Source organism: Haplochromis burtoni, unplaced genomic scaffold, assembly GCF_018398535.1.
Source record: "Haplochromis burtoni strain Fernald_Lab_line unplaced genomic scaffold, NCSU_Asbu1 Contig_175, whole genome shotgun sequence".
NCBI classification, from domain to species: domain Eukaryota; kingdom Metazoa; phylum Chordata; class Actinopteri; order Cichliformes; family Cichlidae; genus Haplochromis; species Haplochromis burtoni.
This window is the reverse complement of record NW_024582536.1, coordinates 188,378-208,134: the sequence shown is the minus strand read 5'-3', so window position 1 is coordinate 208,134 and position 19,757 is coordinate 188,378. Positions and strand designations below refer to the sequence as shown.

Genomic DNA, 19,757 nt, shown 5'->3' with positions numbered 1-19,757 from the left:
CTGACACAAATGAATCATAATGACACCACAGGGGAAGAGTAAAATTAAACACAGTAACCATAGAAACACAAGATCTCTTCAAAATAAAACAGGAAACATAATGAGACAGACATGACAACACAAACTTGACAACATAAGACATGCAGACTTGAAACACATGAAGGGCAAGGAAGACTAAAACACAGCGGGAGAAGACATGAGTGGATCTAATGAACAGAGAACTAAAGGCTGAGCAACTTAGGAGCTTAAGCAAAATAGATGAACTTAACATAAACAAAGAATAACAAAATACAAGGACTCAAGTCCCAACTTTTGCAAGCAATCTGGATCGGATTAATTAATTTTTGCTTTGGGTCTTCTGGGATAGACTCCAGGCTCCTCCTCACCCCCTACTACAACCACTCACTGAACTGGATAAGAGGTAGATGTTAGAAATTTTGCTCTAAACATAGAAAACAAATAGGAGGAAAGGAATACACAAAATCACCTGTCCAGTAAGCATGTCACAGTGTGTGGAGTGAGAGAACCCAAGTGCAGAGTTTAACAAACAAAACCAAAAGACACATTTATTTAGGGTGATACATTTACTAAAATCAAAAGTCCATAAATGTGACTAATATATAAACTAATATATAAACTAAACACAAGGAGAACTGGAAGCACTAAAGGTTACTCAGAATACAAAGAGGAAACACAGACAGCCAATCAGGCAGAACAAGCTGTACAGCACAACAGGAAATGGAGGGAAACTGAGGCTATGAATACACAGAGAGAGAATGGAGTCAAAGGAAGTAGAAATATCTGAGGCACACGCATCACAGATCACCTTAATCCAAATAATGAGGCAGAAAGGAAAGTAAAACAACACAAAAGAAGGAACTACCATAACTGAAACTCGGAAATAAACAGTAAATGTGAATAAACTACACAGGAAAACAAGGGGAAACACTGAAGGAACTTCTGAGCGGAGAGTAATGCAAAGTATTAGTGGGACCTATAGAGGTCTACAAATTTAGAACAAGTCTCAAACCACTATAAAAATATTAACATCTTTCTCTGTTTTCAAACAGACTTTAAACAGTTGTTATTAAATTGTGTTTGATTTCAAACCCTATGTGGTTAACAATCCTTCAAAGCTTGCACTAGCACTCTATATGAGATTCAGACCATTGTTTTCATATCTACATACCGTCTAGCTTAGTATTATTTGCATGTTAGGATATTATATTAATCTGAGGACATTTTACTGGTTTATCTTAGTATTATAGTATATGTTGGTAAATATATATGCATTTGGTTTATATCTGATGTTCGGGGTTGTATTTATAATCTGTGATTAGCTTTTGGGCCCAATTTCAGAAATAACTATTTGTATATTATGGTTTTTGAATTTTTATTTTATTTTTATTTATGAATAACCTGAAGCTGATATCAGGAATGCAGACATTAATTGAAGCTAACATATATCAACACCTGAAGGTTTTTAATACATAGAAATCAAAGTAAAAACCTCATGAAAAGGAAACAGACTCTAGAACTGAGAGGCTCAATAGTACAAGTACATAGTTGAGCTAAGAACAAAGACAAAGGAACCAATAACACAAAATTTTCACAACAAACTAAACACTGTACAAGGGAAACAGGGAACTACAGTAGTAAACCAAAGACCAAACCAATCGAAATAATAATAAACCAACCCTGACTGAATTAATGCAAAAAGTGCAAAAAACTGAAAATCCTGGGTGCAGGATCAAGGATGATGGAAGGAGGAGTGAGAACAAATAAGGAGTAAAAAGCAATGCAAAAATAACGCTATGTTAATTTTTCTTGAAATCAACTATTTTGGAATGTTAATTACATGAGCAGCCTCGACCTCAGCTTCTTCTTAGCTTCTTCACAGTGCCACCTTCAGACATCTCAGGGCTAATTTTATCCCCCCACTGACATGTTTGCCTTGATTGGAAACGAAGAACTCCACAGGTCTGCTGACATGTTTTTAAATCAATCCCTGTTCTTTCACAGCCAAACGGTCCCCGGGTCCTAGTGTCCTTCTACGTATTCATTGTTTGAAACATAAGTAAATTACTGCCAGTTGATTTTTTTTTCTCCCAAAAATTAAATAATAAAATCAACCAAGAATAATTTCAGAAAAGAAAATTAAATTAAATAACTCATTAAATAAATCTAGTTAATTTCAGCAGTTTAATTAAATAGAAAACCATCTACAAGGTATAACAAAAAAGGGCTGGTGTACAGCAGCATGTGAGGAGAGATAAAGGGAGGAAGAAGAGTGTTCACCTGTTGACTTCATGTAAACGCTGCTACTGTAGCAAGACATAAAATGCATAAATGCTGCATCATTTTAATTGTTATCCATCTTAAACATGCAAATAAATGGATTAACTTAATTATTCTGTGAGTTTAAGGAAGTATTTTCAGCTGTTTGTTATCCCTCTGTAGTTTAGTTTGTAGTCGTCATGTCTGAATTTGTCCACTAGATGTCTCCCTTTGCCCACTTTTTCTATGTGACAGCTCTCTACGCCCATGATGAAACGTTTTCGTCAAGGCTCTCTGTTTAATGTTTGAACCAAGTTAAATTGTGTGCTCTTTACACATTTGCTGGTTCTGTTTCGCTGCTGCTTGTTCTTCTTAATAGTCTTGATGTTTTTTAAACAGTCTGTCCTGAAGCTGAAGAAACCAATTCTACAATGTTAGATGATACAGCTTCAGAATAATAACTAAGTAAAACTTCTGCAGCTTCAGCAACATCAGTAAAGAGAGATTTTAGTGTCTGCAATATCACTTTGTGTGAGTTTATTCACAGGAGACATAACGTGAAACACTGATGCTGCATTCAGGGATCGTGTAAAAGACGGTAGAGAAGATTTTCCAGTTCACAAATATCCTAAAACACTTTGCCTGTGGTGGTTTGAGAGTGATAGTTAGTGTGAGCAGATGATATAATCAGAGTAACAGAGCAGGAAAGGAGTAGTGATGTTCAAAAGATCAGAGAGTTATGGACGTATGAGATTATGGAGAGACTTTTAAAATTAACATGATCTTTTACAGGAAGCCAGTGAAGCTGTTGAAGGACAGGAGCTTTATGTTCTATGAAACATCTTTATGTTACTGCTGTGTATATTCACTATCCCTCCTCTGCAAACGTGAATAGTGTTACAGAGTTGAAAAGAGTGTCTGACAGGATCTGAAGTTTAAAGTGAGATTAAACTGGAAGGGAAGTGCAGTAGGTTAGGGTGATTAAGGATAGAGCTGGAAATGCACTAATGAGGGCATTTCAAATGCTCCTGAGAGGAGTACTTTTATTAGGTTCACCGGGAGGAGGCCTTGTCTGCTTAGGCTGCTGCCCCCGTGACCTGGCCCTGCATGAACGGAAGAAAATAAATGGATGGCTGGAAAATAAAAAAGAGAGGACAGATGGCAGAGAGACAGTGCATGAGGAAGTGCAGGAGATTGGTAAGGGGCAGGTTACAGCAGCTATGAAGGATAATGAGTGGAAAAGCAGTTGGTCCAGATGACATAACTGTGAAGGTATGGACGAGAGAGGGCAGTGATAATTACTTTTTCACACAGGGGCAGGTAGGTTTGGATAGATTTTTTACTTAATAAATAAAATGGACGTTTAAAATTGCATTTTGTATTTACTCGGATTATCTCGGTCTAATTTTAAAATTTACTTGACGGTCATGTCACATGATCGTGTGTCAAATATACAGAGTGCAGGCAGGGTGGAGTGGGTGGAGATGAGTGTTAGGGTGATTTGTGACAGAAGGATAGCTGCAAGAGTTGAAAGGGAAGGTTTAAAAGATGGAAGCGAGACCTGCTTTGATTTATGGTTTGGGAAATGTGACACTAACTAAAAGACAGAAGGTCAAACTGGAGAAAGCAGAGCTCAAGGTGCTCAGATTTTCATTGAGAGTTGCCAAGATGGACAAGATTCATACATCTGATGGACAGTTCAGCTCAAGCATTTTGGAGGCAAGGTTAGAGAGGCAACATTGAGATGGTTTGGGCATGCGCAGAGGGCTAGGGCAGAGGGAAAGGAAAGTTAATGACTAGAACTTTAAAGGAGGAGGAAAAGAGGAAGAGAACAGAGGACGTTCACAGATGTGGTGAAGGAGGACATGCAGTGGGTTGGTGTAACACAAGATGAATCAGATGTAAGCAGATGATCTGCTGTGAAAATCCCTAATGAAACGATACGCACAGCATATAATAGCTGTGTGTATTGTTTTTATGCCAGGAATTACTTTTGAGAAGCGAGAAGATGGTTTTAATGGTTTATTTTGTTTTGCAACAGATGTGCGAAGTTTGACAAAACAGTAAAATTCAGTAAAATTCCTCGTTTCAGATGGAGGATGAACTGTGGGGCTGCACCAAGGTGCAGTATACAGTATATCAGGTTCATTCTGACCGTGACTCATGCAAAGCTCCTGCAGTGTAACAAGTTTCCTGTAACCAAAATACCATTATAAAATTTGATCTATGGTAAAAACACTTTTCCCATCTTGTTGAAAAAAATATTAAATCCACATTTGCACAAAAGGTTTGCTTCTAATCATTTCAGTTGGTTACTTCGATGCATCCCTCTCATTAGACTGCACATTAAACCAATAGAGTAAATATATTTCATATCAAGCAGGTCAAACCCTATGTTACTGAGTTCACATCAAATTCAATACAAATAATTGTTGACATGATCACCAAAATTGATAAAATTTTCATGCAGTTTGAACTGTGAACCTGCTGCTAAACAAGAACTATAACACAGACGAGGACATGTTTATTCAAATAGTACAAAAAAGAAAAAAAAATCTGCTTCTACATTTATATAAAAAATATCAGTAACCAAGAAAAATGTGTGAAATAAGGCAGAATTTATGTTTCCTTTATATTTTAGATATTACTACTCAGAAAAATATATAAGGATTACTTTTAAAACTTTACTTGAACTGCATAAAACTCATAACCATTCAACACACACTGAAGGTTAATTTTCATTAATATGAATAGCTCGTCAAGTCCATAATGACGTATTTCTGTCCTATGTGTGGCACTTTCTTGCTAAACTCTGAACAACTGAATTAAAAGTTTTCCATAAAAAGCATGAAGTTCATCTATCCTTGATTTTCTATAAGAAAGGTATTTCTTAAAACACAACCTACATCTACAACTTATGTTTGTCATGTCTACAGCCTAAAACAAAACAACAAAAATAAATTCAGACAAATATAAAATCAGGGTTTCCGCTACATCAGGGGTGTCAAACTTATGCCCCACAAGATAATTATTGATTATCCGAAAAACAGCAAGTGTAGTGATACAGGACAGGTAGACACTGCTGCCATTCATCATAAGAATAGGACAGCAAATTGAATACATGATCGGTACAGTTCGTTAATGTTATGGAAATAAAATGCATATGAGATCAGCTTTTTAAGTGAGTGGGACACTTAACTAGTGTGACTTTTCATGTGATTTTTCAGGTTTGTGGCATAACTGAATCTTTTGTCACAGATGCTACAAGAGTGTGGCCTTTCACCTGTATGCCTTCTCATATGATTTTTTAAGTGTATCATCTGAATAAAACTTTTCTCACACACACTACAGGAATATGGCTTTTCACCCGTGTGAAGTCTTGTGTGAGTTTTGAATCCTGTTAAGTCACTAAAAGTCTTCCCACAGGTGCTACAGGAATATGGTCTTTCACCTGTATGGATTCTCATGTGTCTTTTCAACCCTGATAAGTCACCAAATCCTTTCCCACAGGTGCTACAAGAATATGGCTTCTCACCTGTGTGAGTTCTCATATGTCTTGTCAAGTGATTCACCTGAGTGAATCCTCTTCCACAGACACTACAGAAACGTAAGTTCTCTCCTGTGTGAACTTTGAGATGACTTTTGAATTTCAACTCATCACTGAAACTTTTTCCACAGGCACCACAAGTATGTGGTTTCTCACCTATGTGGACTCTCACATGTTTTCTGATTGCTGATGAATCACTGAAGTTTTTGCCACAAGTTCCACAAGTATGTGGCCTCTCACCCGTGTGAATTCTCATGTGTGTTTCCAGTCCTGATCGCTGAGTGAATCTTTTGCCACAGGTGCTGCAAGAATATGGTTTTTCACCTGAGTGGATTCTCATATGATTTTTGAATCCTGAAAAGCTACTAAATCTTTTCCCACACTCACTACAAGAATACGGCTTCTCACCTGTATGTTTTCTCATGTGTGTTTTCAAGTTTACCCTCCGACTGAATACATTCCCACAGTAGGTACAGGGGAAAGGTTTCTCACCGGTGTGCGTTCTTAAATGGCCTTCCAATATTGATTTTTTTCTGAATCTTCTCCCACAGGTGCTACAGGAAAAAGGCTTCTCACCTGTGTGGATTGTCATGTGACTGTCCAATCCTGACTTCAGTGAGAATCTTTTCCCACAGGTGCTACATGGATACGCCTTCTCACCTGTGTGACTTTTCATGTGACTTTCCAGTCCCGCCTTTATAACAAATCTTTTTCCACAGATGCTACAAGGAAATGGCCTGTCACCTGCATGATGTTTAACATGAATTTTGAAAGGTGATAAGAAAGTAAACTTTTTCCCACAGGTGTTACAAGTATATGGCTTCTCACCCGTATGGAGTCTCATGTGAATTTTCAAGTTTACCATCTGAGTGAACCTTTTTCCACAACTGCTACAAGTATAAGGTTTCTCACCCGTGTGAACTCGAGCGTGTTTTGCTAAGTGGCAGTCAAACCGAAATGTTTTTCCACAAGTGTCACATTTTATAGGCTTTTTGTTTGTATCAGTTTTACCCTGACTCTCTGATTCGAGAGAGGTGTCTACTGTGTTACTCTGACTTCTATTTGTCTGTTGTGATGTGTTCTTCAGCTCAAAATGTATAATCAATCCTGAGAGCACATGCTTGCTTTCTTCCTGTTTTTGGCTTTCAGTTTCAGAAGACTTGCAAGAAAGGAGCAGGTCAGTGTTTGCTCCTGGAGTGACCGTAAAAGTATCAACCTCCTGCTTCACTGCAAGCTGCTCTCCCTCCTGACTGATGCATAGCTCCTCCTTTTCATCTTTAATCTGTGGGGGCTCTGAGTCCTGGTCCAGACTGGAGCTCCTCTCCTGGTTACAGACCTGCTGGTCTATGAGTACTTCTTCCTCCTTACAGTCATGTTGTAGTGGGAGGTCTGCATAGACAAAAATGATAGAAAACACACACATATTTGAGAAAATATCATGTAATTTGCCATCGGAAGTTCAGTTATCCAGGTGTAAAAAGTTCTAAAGAGTAAAATCTATTTATTACATCCTCACGAAAGCCCTTAGCTGTAATCCTCCACTCTGCAGTAATATAGTTTTTTAAATCAGTATATACCTATGTATTTCTCGGACACATTTTAGATTTTTCTCTTCTACTTATTACTTTTTATATTTCTTAGGGGTGAATTTAATGCTTTAATTGCAATTAATTAATTTGAAAAAAGAAACGCGTTAAAAAAATTAAAGCATTTAATCGCACTTTGCGTTCCAAGAAAATCGCAAGTTTTGTCCATGTCATGATTTCCTGGTATACGATTACACTGATGCAAACAGCTACAAAAATCGAAGACTCAGAAGAAAGCATGCTGCTAGGACTGATCGCAGGCAAACTTCATTTCCAAAAGACTACTAAGTAAAGCCTTGATAAAAGTCTGGTTTTGTGCAAACTGTGCACAAAGGAGTTTGCATACCACCAAATCACTTCAAGCTTACAGTACCATCTAAATGCAAAACATGTTGCAGCGAGCACAGAAACTGTGGGAGCTGTTAGCTCCAACAAAAGGTGCCAGCAGCCCAAACTTGATGAAATGACTGGCTTCAGGACCGACATTAGTAAGTCAACATTGGACAACATTTAGCATCAGTTGATCCAACTTTCCACCTGAAAGACTATTCAGGTAAATTCAACAGCTTTATGACACTGAAAAAGCAAGCAAAATTAGATGCATTACACACAGTCCTGCTAATACGATGGAACTACACCAGGAGCAAACATAACTGGGGCAACAAAAAGAGCTACTCATACAGGGTGTTTCCACACAGTGGAATTCAAAGCGGGATATGGTTTCTTGTCTACTAAAGAATCAAGAGGCTGTTTTTGCTGCTTTAGACAAACAATCAAATCAGACAAACTCATCTGAGCCAATAAAACTCCAAAAGCTGACTGTCCTCAAGTCATGCAAGTAAATAAAACTATTTTCAATTTATTGTTGTTGTTTCTTCAAAAAGCTCTATAGTTGACAATTAGTGTGTAGATTAATATTTACTTTCTTGAACTGTCTACTACAGGTTTGTGACTGAACTTCTTAGAGGTGAGACATGTCTCATGTCCAGTGGTTTTACCTGCTTTCTGCCATCTGCCTCACACCATGGAGGTCTCTGATGATGAATCAAACTACATGGTGAAATTTAAAATCCTTCACAAAGGACATACCCCAATGTGTAGCAACACTCAACCATCAGTGGCTCAAGATAGCTACTGTGCTTGACCCACCCTTTAAAGATTTAAAGTGTCTTAAAATGTAAAGATGCCACTACAAAGTAGCCAGCAAAGACAAAGAGCCTCCTCCTCTCTTCATTGTCTTCGGACTCTGATTCAGATGAGGAAGCCCTGAGTACCAGGGCCCTGAGTTTGTACAGAGCAGAATACACCATCAGTGAAAAAGACTGACCGCTGCACTGGTGGTCGAGTTGAGCAGGGACCTACACATACAGCTGTATGTCCTTGCCACGTGAGAGTCCCATGTGAGAGTGTTCCCCACTTGCAGGTCACATAGTAACAAAAAAGAGCTGACTTGAGCTCTGAAAATGTGAACAGGGTAGTTTGTCTAAGTAACTGGCTGAAAGAGACAGACAGCAACTAAGCATAGAGGTATTGTGACTCCAATAGGTTTGTTGATTTTTGCACGAAAATGTTCAATGATCACACTGTTTTAGCCTAATGTACAAAATAAAGGTGAAGCTGGTTAAATAACCTTTAATGTTTCTGCCTTATTTTTTTATTAAGAAGAAAAACTGCACTTTATGTTGAAGTTTATATTACTATTTAAAGACAATACGATTTTGAAAATGTATTTAAAGTACTTAAAATAAGGCTTTATTTTTAAGTCTGTTCAAGTTCTTGTTTCTCTGTTTTGAATTGAAATTCAGTTTAAATACTTTTTTCTCTCAGATATTAAGAGTTTGCATTTACAGCATTCATCTCCATGTCCATAATTTGATTCTGTCACCCACTAAAACCCTTTTAAATTCAAAAAACCCAAAAAACCCACAACATTTGAGCTTAGGGGAAAATTTTCTTGTGCGAGCAAATGCGATTAATCAAGATTATTTAATTACAAAGCCTCTAATTAACTAGATTAATCTTTTTAATCGAGTCCCACCCCTAATATTTATTCATTTATTTAGAATAAATTGTACAAAGTTGCTATACGTTTTAATGCATCAAGCAGGAGTAGCACTTCTTTTTTGATATTTTTCCACAGTACAATGTGGAAATTTTTACAGCCTTTTTAAAAAAAAATTTAATGTGTGGGCAATAATAAGTCCCAATTTTTAATTTTTAAGGGATGGAAACAACATAAACTAATTATTTGAACTCCACTTTCTGCTTTTATTTGGATAGAAACCTCAACTTTTTCAGGGGACCACTGTTGGCGTTCCTAAGCAACAGTGTCCTGGGTCTACCCCAGGGACTCCTCCCAAGTAGGATATGTCCAAAACTCACTGCCTAGAAGGTGTCGTGGAGGCATCCTTTAAACTGTATAATGTTAAACAGGCTGCCTGGAATTATTTTGTTGTTTTAGCTGTGGAGGTGTTATAAAATCTGCTGCGAGTATGTGGTTTGTCCCTTTTTTAGGACTACTACTTCCTTCAACATCTGGTAGTTGTTTTTCTTTACTGTTTGCTATAACTGTGTAATAACAGAGAATAATAACAGGAAAACACAAAACAGGAACATGAAATTTTACAGATTTTTACTGAATAAGGTACTCAGAATGTACATGAAAAAAAAGGATTTGCAATTTGCAATTTGAACTATAAAACAGACAACAAATATGTGAACTTTCGTTTGTTTGTTTCTGGGGGTCTCTAATTTTTTTTCTAAGCAAGTCCAGACATTTTTGGCCTCTGGTGGAACTCCAAAAAGCAGTTCCTTTCAAGCTGCAGGCAAAGGCCTACATTGCACTGCTGGCATTTCCAAGGAGTGCTCCTCTTACAGACAGTGCACTGCTTCCTTCCCAAGGTTGCCCTGTGCCTCTTTCCCATATCTCTAGTGCTCGTAGGGACAGGAAAGTGTCCTTGACTTGGGAACTCAGGCTTGCCATCCAAGCAAACACCTAGGAGGTGTGCAGCAAGCTCCTCCTGGAAGGCCTGCCGTGTCTTGTGTTTCTGTTGCTTGCTGATGCACAACTCTTTGTGAAGAATGAAACTGTTGGTAACTGCAATGTCCAGTAGATGCTGGAAAACTATCATGTTCAATCTTTTGGTTTTGCAAAGGACTGAATTTGTTCCTAGCATCTGGTCTGATGTGTCCACTCCTCCCATGTATTTATTGTATTCGGTCACAGCTGTCGGTCTGGGGACAGAAACGCTCTCAAAATGTCCATCTTCATTTTTCTGACACTGTGTCCCCACTGTACACAGGGTGGACGGTGGTACAGATGGCGACTTCTCAACTGTCCACCCACTTTACAAATAAAAGGTCACCATCCCTGATCCACCGAATGGAGCCTCTTGGTGATCTTTTATGGAGAGCATTTTCCTGAGAGGATGGAACACCCAGTCTGCCCTCCCTGTATGTACCACAAGCCCCAAATCCCTGCTTTTTCAAGTGTTGGAAGAGGCCTGGGCTGTTGTAGAAGTTATCACAGTAGACAATATAACCTGATCTGGTGAAATGTGTCATAGTCCTCTGTGCCCTTTTTCTTGCCATAGGCCACATCTTCTTCTGGATCACTGATATGAAGGTTAGAATTGATGGCCATAAATCGGTCTTTGGACATAACAGTGGCAGGAAAAGGAACATGAAAAATTGTGTTACTCCTCCAAATGTCTACCATTTTTGGAAAATTGCAGACTGCCATGTAAAGTAACAAACCCAGGTACTTTTGTAGTTCTTCTGGTGTAATTTCCTTCCATGCAAACGTTTTGCCCTTTTCCTTTTTTTTGCCGCATTCTTGTTTGTGTTTTCACACAAGCATTTTAGTACTTCGTCATCAAAAAATTTGGAGAAGATATCACCTGGGGATTGTGCAGCATTGAGAGGAGTTTGAATACCAGGGGTTCTCTTTGGTCTGAATCTTGGTGGTTGAGGGACAGCATCATCTGGGTCTGCCTCTGTTCTCCAAGCCACTGGACGATGTGGCGACCGGCTGCGAGAGGCATCACCACCAGCTCCACGGCTTTTATGATGTACATGGCACCGGCCTCGACTTTGGCCACAAATGGTACGAATCCCTGCTGAAGTCCTCAACATGAATGAATGAAATCCACCCCACCCCAGCAAAAAAAAAGAAAAGGAAAGAAAAAAGTTTCTGTTATACTTGCTGACCCTCTTTTTTGTCAACCAACCTTCGTTTTCACAGGGTTGCGTTCACCCTGTGCCTGGGATAATGAACCTAATTTCAATAGAAAGTGCAGACCCTCTGCTTTCAGAAACTGTTGCCATTTTTTCAATTGTGTGAACAGCTCAAAAGTTACGGTAGGTTGAAAAAAACCTGTCACCAGCGACAGGTTAGGGATTAAAGGGTTTTAAAAGCCTGAGGACTTTAAAGTTGCTCCTTTCAATACAGAGGTGGAAAGGCACTTCTGGCCAAACTCCTAATTTCTCTAACATAGAGCCCATATACCCTTCAGAAGATGCTCATTTACATTTCCCATCACCTCCTCACAACAGATATAACATGCACAGCAAAAGCAGTACGGGTTCCCCTTCAAGTCTCCCGCTCCACTCTGCCTCACTTTCTGAACATTTGAGATATCTAACTTCTTCCACTTGCAGGCGCAACTCATCCCCGACGCAAAATGGACATTCACCCCTTTCTGGCTGAGAACCATGACCTCATTTTGAAGGTGCTAGTTATCTTTCCAAACACTTCACACTTGGCTACAAATGCAAGTTGGATGATAAAACCAAAAATAGTCACATCAACTGTGAAGAGCAGAGAGGAGATTCTGAGGCTACCAAGGCAGAAATCCTATGCCGCTTTGCAATGCTAGAAATTCTGTCACTAAAAATTATGATGAGAACTGGTGACAAAGGGAAACCCTGTCAGTTCAACTCCCACCAGGAGTAAACATGAAACCAAGCTGTCACCACAGTTGCACCGAGTCCAACTCCTCTCAGTTCCCAAGATGGTTTTAGAAGGACTAGCAACATCACCTCATCTTAGATGGTTTTCAGATTTTCTGAGAAAAATGCCCAGACATCAGATCGATAAAAATAAGCCATTGAAATTATTCAAATTAAATAACCAAAGTACTGTACTCAGACTGGATAAAATGCTGTAGTAAAATCTAAACTTTACTCCAGGGGTGGGGGAACTCAAGGGCCAGTGTCCTGCAGGTTTTAGATGTGTCCTTGATCCAACACAGCTGATTTAAATGGCTAAATTGCATCCTCAACATGTCTTGAGGTTTTCCAGAGGCCTGTGAATGCACTAATCATTTGATTCAGGTGTGTTGACCCAGATTGACATCTAAAACCTGCAGGATACTGGTGTTCTGCCAAACCATCCTACTTTGGCAAAACATCCTACCATAAGTAGTTTATGCACATTTCTGCTGTCACAGAGTAATTCCAGCACAAATTTAAGTAGGTATGACTGTTTGCCACTTAACTTTGCCCATCAGAGTATGCTTGTAGCTCATATTCATAAAGCCAGGATGGTTTGTCACTTCATTTTACCTGTTAATGTATGCTTGTAGGTAACATTCACAAAGGTAGCATGGTTTGTCACTTAATTTTACCAGTCAGAGTATGTTTCTAGCTAATATTCAAAAAGGTAGGACGGTTCGCCACTTAATTTCGTGTTGTGCGCATGCGCAGAAACAACGGGTAGGATGGTTTGTCAGGTACAGAACACTGGCCCTTGAGGCCTGGAGTTCCCCCACTCCTGCTCTACTCATTGCAGTTTTCCCTTAAAATTTTCCTGTGCCTGTAAACAAATAAGAAACTTTGAGCTCTGATTAAGGTCAAAGTTATTAAGATTCATATTCCTGTGTCATCTCATTAAGAACTTTTTAGTTGTACATACCCAAGTTTTCTTTTGGTTTCCAGATTTTATCCAGAAGACTGAGCCGTTCTTTACCAGTCCAAACGATGATACCATCAACCTCCTCCTTCACTACAAGCTGCTCTCCCTCCTCACTGATGCAGAGTTCCTCCTGTTCATCTTTAATCTGTGTAGGCTCTGGGTTCTCCTTCTCCAGACTGGAGTTCCTCTCCTGGTTACAAACTTGCAGGTCTGGGTCCTCCTTTAACATCATGTTGTTATCAGAGGTTTCCTGCTGATCTGGGTCCTCCTTAATCATCACGGTGTTGGAGGTCTTCTGTTGATCTGAGTCCCTCTTGCTGGTCATGTTGTTGTGGGAGGTCTTTGGGAACAAATGTACACAAGAAAAAGGTTAGTAATGTGATGACATAGTACAATGCAGTAAAACCATTGGATTACCTCTAACAGAATTAGATTTTAAATGTGGGAATACTACACATATGTAATTAGAGTCAATTTTGCATCAAATGTTCTCTGCAGTTTTATAAGAGACCATTTTTAAAAGATAGCGATGAGGTCATAGCTGTAGTGATTTACTGAAACATGGAAAAAATACAGAAATAGTGTATACATGGAAAAAATGAGCCTGTCTTACTCTAATAGCTTAAAAATCAATATTTGTGATAAACACCTTTATTCTCAACTCTGTTAGTCAAGCGTTCGCATCATTTCGTAGTCTTCAGGAATAGTTCTTCTTGAAGGACACTTCAAGCTTTTCTTTGGATGTTGTCTGTCTTTTTGTGTTGTTCATTGTCAAGAAGTTCCTACACTGCTTCACTAATACTGAAAAATAAAGCTCTGCTAAGACACTTCTTAGATGTTCTTTTCGTTTTCCTGATCTACTCGGTAAACACTGATAAGAACTTGAGCCAAACCTTTTTTTTTCTTACATTTGGATTCATTACTCGCTTGATGACTCCCTCACTAACAAGTCTCATCATAGGTGATGCTTGCAGATGACAAGAAAGCTCGGCTCACCATTCCCACTAGCAGTGTTACTAAAAAAAATGAGCTCATATATCCCACTGCCACAGAAATAATAGAAACACTTGGGTATGAGATCAAGAACACATGCAGAGAAAGTCCCCTGTGGAGAAGAAGGTTGGAAGCCAAAAATCAGGGAAGCCCAGAGGGGGTTAGTCAGCTAACAGAAGTACTGAACGACAGGTCCTGGATGAATAAGATATACAACAAGGTGCAAATAACTAAGGTTCTAGAAACAAAAGCTCACACCTCTCGGCACTAGGCTGAAGAGACAAGCAGAGGCCAAGAGAATAAATTGCCTCTTCTCCAAACATCAGTCCAAGGTGTATTCTCAGCTACAAGGGAACAATAATAAGAGGGCACCCAGAGCTAAAACTGAACAATACTGAAAGAACATCTGGGAGAAAGAGATGTTGTATACCATGAGCGTTAAGTGACTTGTGGACCTGACAGCAGACCACGGCAACCTCCCAGAAAAAGAGGCAGTCAACATTATGGACCTGAGGTGATCCACACCTACTATCTGAAGATGCTAACAGCACAAATAAATGTGCTCATAACAGCAGGTACTCACCCAGACTAACTAACACAGGGCAGAGAACGCCACCATTGAGCTACCAGCTGATTACCTGCGTCTACACAGCATGGAAGCTCATCCCAGGTATCATACCAACCTAGCTAAATAGGTACATGAGTCAACACATAAGTGCATCTCTAAAAGGAGTAAGGCAATACTTTATCGATACAGGGACACTAAATATTGATACGTTATTATTATATAAATTATCTTATATATTATCATTATTATTTTTGCAAATACAAAGTGAACCTTTTAATACTGGGATACCGTATTTTCACGACCATAAGACGCACTGTACTAAAAGGCGCAGTCTCAGTTATGTGTGCCATTACTGTATTTAACACACACATAAGGCGCACTGGATTATAGGGCGCATACAAGTACCGTATGCGTATTTAAAAATAAAGCGGGAGCAAACCTGAGTTCGGTACCTTACTCACATTTTATTACCAGTAATCGTCATCATCAACAACACACAAGCATACAAGTGTGCGTATTTAAAAATAAAGCAGGAGCAAAACAAAGTTTGGTACTCACATTTTTATCATCAAACCCATCGAAGTCCTCATCCTCTGTGTCTGAATTGAACAGCTGCGCTAAATCTCCATCAAACATGCCAGGTTCACTTTCTTCACTGTCAGAGTCACTTTCCGTGCCGTGCGGCTCCTCGGAAATGATGCCGGCTTTTGCGAAAGCTCGAACAACAGTGCCAGCAGACATGTTAGCCCAAGCATCTACAATCCATTGGCAAATTGTGGCGTAACTCGCCCGGCGCTGCCTTCCACTCTTGGTGAAACTGTGGTCTCCATCGGTCATCCATCGCTCCCAGGCCGCTCGCAGCCTTACTTTGAACGGGCGGTTCACACCGATGTCCAGCGGTTGGAGTTCCTTTGTCAGGCCTCCCGGAATGACAGCAAGCTCACAGTTCATTTGTTTCACTAGTTTTTTCACATCGGCTGTGAGATGGGCACGCATAGAGTCACAGATTAAGAGCGATGGTGATGCGTGGAAAAAACCACCTGGTCTCCTTACATACACCTCCCTCAGCCACTCTTTCATCATTTCCTCATCCATCCAGCCCTTTTCATTTGCCTTAATGATGATTCCTGCTGGAAACTTCTCTTTAGGCAAAGTCTTTCGCTTAAAAATCACCATAGGCGGCAGTTTCTGTCCATTAGCATGGCAGCCAAGCACAACAGTAAAAGAGACTTTTCATACCCCGTTGTGCGTATCGCTACCGTGCTGGTCCCCTTCTTCTCCACAGTGTGACTCACCGGGATGTCGAAAGTGAGCGGGACCTCGTCCATGTTTGTGATGTGGCTGGGCTGGATGTTTTTGTCGCCGATGTGTTTGCTGCAGTAGGAGCGGAAGATGGCCAGCTTTTCCTTATAATCCGCTGGAAGTTGCTGCGCTATCGTAGTCCTGGTCCGGATGGAAAAATGGCACCGTTTCATAAAACGAAAGCACCAAGACGGACTTCCTTGAAAATGTTCAATGTTCATCTCTTCAGCTAGTGAAACTGCTTTTAGCCGAATGGTGACCGTCGAAACGCTTCTCCCGCTCGTTCTTTGCTCGATGATCCACCGCTCGAGTCTTTCCTCCAACTTGGGCCACCTCGCCTTATGTCCGCGGAAACTCAGCTGCGTTTTCTTGACCTGCCGGAGCTTGTTTTCTTGCTTCCTCCATTTGCGAACCATTGATTCGTTAATCATAAATTCTCTCGCCGCTGCTCGATTTCCATGTTCCTCCGCATAGCTGATGGCCTTCAGTTTAAACTGTGCTTCGTAAGCGTGTCTTTTTGCCATTTTCAGGGTTGTTAAAACAACGATGTCCTGCATAACGCACATACCTGTTCTTTTACACAGGTATGTGCGATAAAGTCAACGCACACACTTCACCCTTTAGCGTTCTCATGGTGTTCTCTACTACGTCCTCATTACAACACACAGGGCGCACTGCGCTATAGGGCGCGCCGTACTTTTTGAAGAAAATCTAAGACTTTTAAGTGCGCCTTATGGTCGTGAAAATACGGTAATAAAATCAGTTGCTTTTCAGTCTGTTGTTGCTGTTCTAGTGAGTACAGCAGCTCAGGAAGTTGGCAAAACAAAAATGAAAGCATCAGAAACAAATCACGTGTGTGTTTGTCTGTGAATGAGAGAGAGAGAGAGAGAGACTGTGACAGGCAGACAGATTTGAGACACTGTGGCTTTTGCTGCATGTTTAAGACACTGGAGCTCAGGCATAAGTCACTGCCGTGTGTTTTCATGGATAAAGCCAAATTCAGGTTCTAAAATGAAGTAGAAATAAATGAAGTGTAAAGTTGAGGATAGCAGAAAGATTAGCATTATCTTGCAATGTGTGGACATCGCAGATTCATATGCAACTATGACGACTCATATCACAGGGAACTGGTGACTGCTGTCTCACAACTGAACTAAATCTGCAGTTCGAAAAAAGTAATATATCACAGTTTATCTTATTAGAATACTCAGCATATCACAAAATGTTACAAATTGTCTTAGACATCGTATATACTTGTATGTTTGTACAAGTTTCAGTTCATCACTGCAGCTATGACCCCAACTTTCCCTGTAAAAAGAAAAAAAATTGGCATCTCATTAAACTGTACAGGTTTAGAAAAACTCATCATATATGATATCTCATAGCCTATGTATTATATCCCTATATTTAAATTAAAATTACATGAATTCTGCTCAAGGTTACAGTTTTACTATATTCCTTTTCAGGTTAACTGTATGGTTTTAGAAAAAAGTAAAAGCAAGGTCCACTCAAATCACATAATGTGTGAATATTACCATGTCTGAACTGCAGTTACATTAGTTTTCACAATAACAAACACAACTGCAGTGAGTATCGATTCAGGTTAACCCAGACTCCGTTCATGGTTATCATCTCCCTATATTACAGTACACTTTTCTGTTGTCACTTTATTATACAAAACAATACACCAAACAAAGTCTTCTCAAATAAAGTCATTTCAATTCAATTTATATAGGAATTTAAATGATAAAAAATAGTTGCCTCACAGCGCTTTATATTGTGAGGTAAAGACCCTACAACAGGGGTCTCAAATTCCAGCCCTCGGGGACCGGGGTCCTGAAACTTTTCCATTTGTCCTTATTGCAACTTACCTGAATGCAATTAGTAGGTCATTCGTAAGACTATAGAACTTTACTGTATGCTGATGTGGCAATTCAGCCATTTGATTTGTGTTACAGGAGCTCATGAGTGAATGAACATGTTGCAATAAAAATACTTTTAGTACATTTTTCCAAACACTTACATTTAAAAAATGTAAGTGTTTGGCGATCGTGGCTCAAGAGTTGGGAGTTTGCCTTGTAATTGGAAGGTTGCCGGTTTGAGCCCCGGTTTGAGCCCCGGCTTGGACAGTCTCGGTCGTTGTGACCTTGGACAAGACACTTCACCCGTTGCCTACTGGTGGTGGTCAGAGGGCCCGGTGGCGCCAGTGTCCGGCAGCCTCGCCTCTGTCAGTGCGCCCCAGGGTGGCTGTGGCTACAATGTAGCTGGCATCACCAGTGTGTGAATGTGTGTGTGAATGGGTGGATGACTGAATATGTAAAGCGCTTTGGGGTCCTTAGGGACTAGTAAAGCGCTATATAAATACAGGCCATTTACCATTTACATTTACTTAAGCGGTTAGGGGTTGCCACTTCAGCATGCAGTCAAGTTCTATACTCTTGCTAATGCCCTTATAATTTTATTCAGGTCTGCTGCAACAGGCAGGGACACATGGCAAAGTTTTAGGACACCGGCCCTCAAGGACTGGAGTTTGAGACCCCTGCTCCACAATACAGAGAAAAACCCCAAAAATCAGATGAAAAAAGTAACGTGGAAATTACTTCTCCATATTCACAATGCTTTTAATTTTAACTGCAAACAGAAAGAGCTGGATGAACATTTTACAACTAATAAGGTTCTTAAGGATTTCCTGTATTTACAGGTCTCAACCTGAATAGGAATCCAATCCAATCATCAATTCAAACTGCAACTACAGTTTATAGATGGTAACATTATAAACAAGGCAACATAATTTACATAGATTTTGACTCATTTTTCCTTAAATAATACAGTTACGAGATACACTACTACAAGCCTTAAATAGTTTAATAACGTATCATGAATGTATTAATGTATTATAACGTATAATGTAAAAAACTCCTATACGGGACAGCGGAGCAAAACGATAGTTCTGCAAATAAAGTAAAATAAAGACAGTTTCAAAGTTGCAGAATGAACGCGTGTTCCTTTGTGCTAGTCACTCGGCACCCGTACCACAATGTCGGGAATAGAGGAGCAGCACAACTGAAGGTGCGGCTTGCTTGACCGCGACTTCTCGAATAAGGGTTCCGGGCAAAATTACCGCTTTAAAAAACAGAGAAGCGCTTGTTTTACTTCTATAAAAACGATTCGATGCTGCTCCTTGATTTTAGTCTGTTAGCCTGAAACAACAAATCTGACTAGGATCCTGCATGAGTCGGATTCTTGTGTTAGTTCATTGAGACCGCTACACTTTCACGTACCTATTATTTGCAACTTTATCTCGAGTTTCCGGTTAGTCTCTACCAGTCTGTGCTCACGGTCGATGTCGTCCTCATACTGGGAGATCGTTTCTGAAGATCTGAGAAGATTTCGTCTTCGGCAGCAGCTAATCTCTCCTCGACAAACTCTTACCGATGCCGAAGACTGAATTGTTGAGCAGCAAAGAGGCAAGTCATTTCCGTTCTCCTTCTTTTTCTTCTTCTATTGTACTTCCGGTAGAATACACGCATCAACGTCGCATTGCTGCTCTCTTCAGGTCAGTTTGAAGCT

At 39.9% G+C, this 19,757-nt stretch overlaps 1 protein-coding gene across 3 annotated transcripts; it reads right to left on the bottom strand.

Annotated features, from left to right (window-relative positions):
• Positions 1 to 4,286: 4,286 nt before the first annotated feature.
• On the bottom strand, positions 4,287 to 19,683 carry LOC102297223 (oocyte zinc finger protein XlCOF6). Of its 3 annotated transcripts, none has more exons than XM_005934079.3 (3): positions 19,469 to 19,683; positions 13,325 to 13,664; positions 4,287 to 7,213 (listed from the first exon to the last, which is right to left on the bottom strand). In XM_005934079.3, the coding sequence occupies exons 2-3, from the start codon at positions 13,647 to 13,649 to the stop codon at positions 5,472 to 5,474; spliced, it is 2,067 nt and encodes a 688-aa protein (XP_005934141.1). In that variant the 5' UTR covers positions 13,650 to 13,664; positions 19,469 to 19,683; the 3' UTR covers positions 4,287 to 5,471. The 3 variants fall into 3 exon arrangements, with proteins under 3 accessions (XP_005934141.1, XP_042081488.1, XP_042081487.1); XM_042225554.1 differs by lacking the exon at positions 19,469 to 19,683 and adding an exon at positions 15,444 to 15,496; XM_042225553.1 differs by lacking the exon at positions 19,469 to 19,683 and adding an exon at positions 13,974 to 15,451.
• Between the last annotated feature and the right edge of the window lie 74 nt (positions 19,684 to 19,757).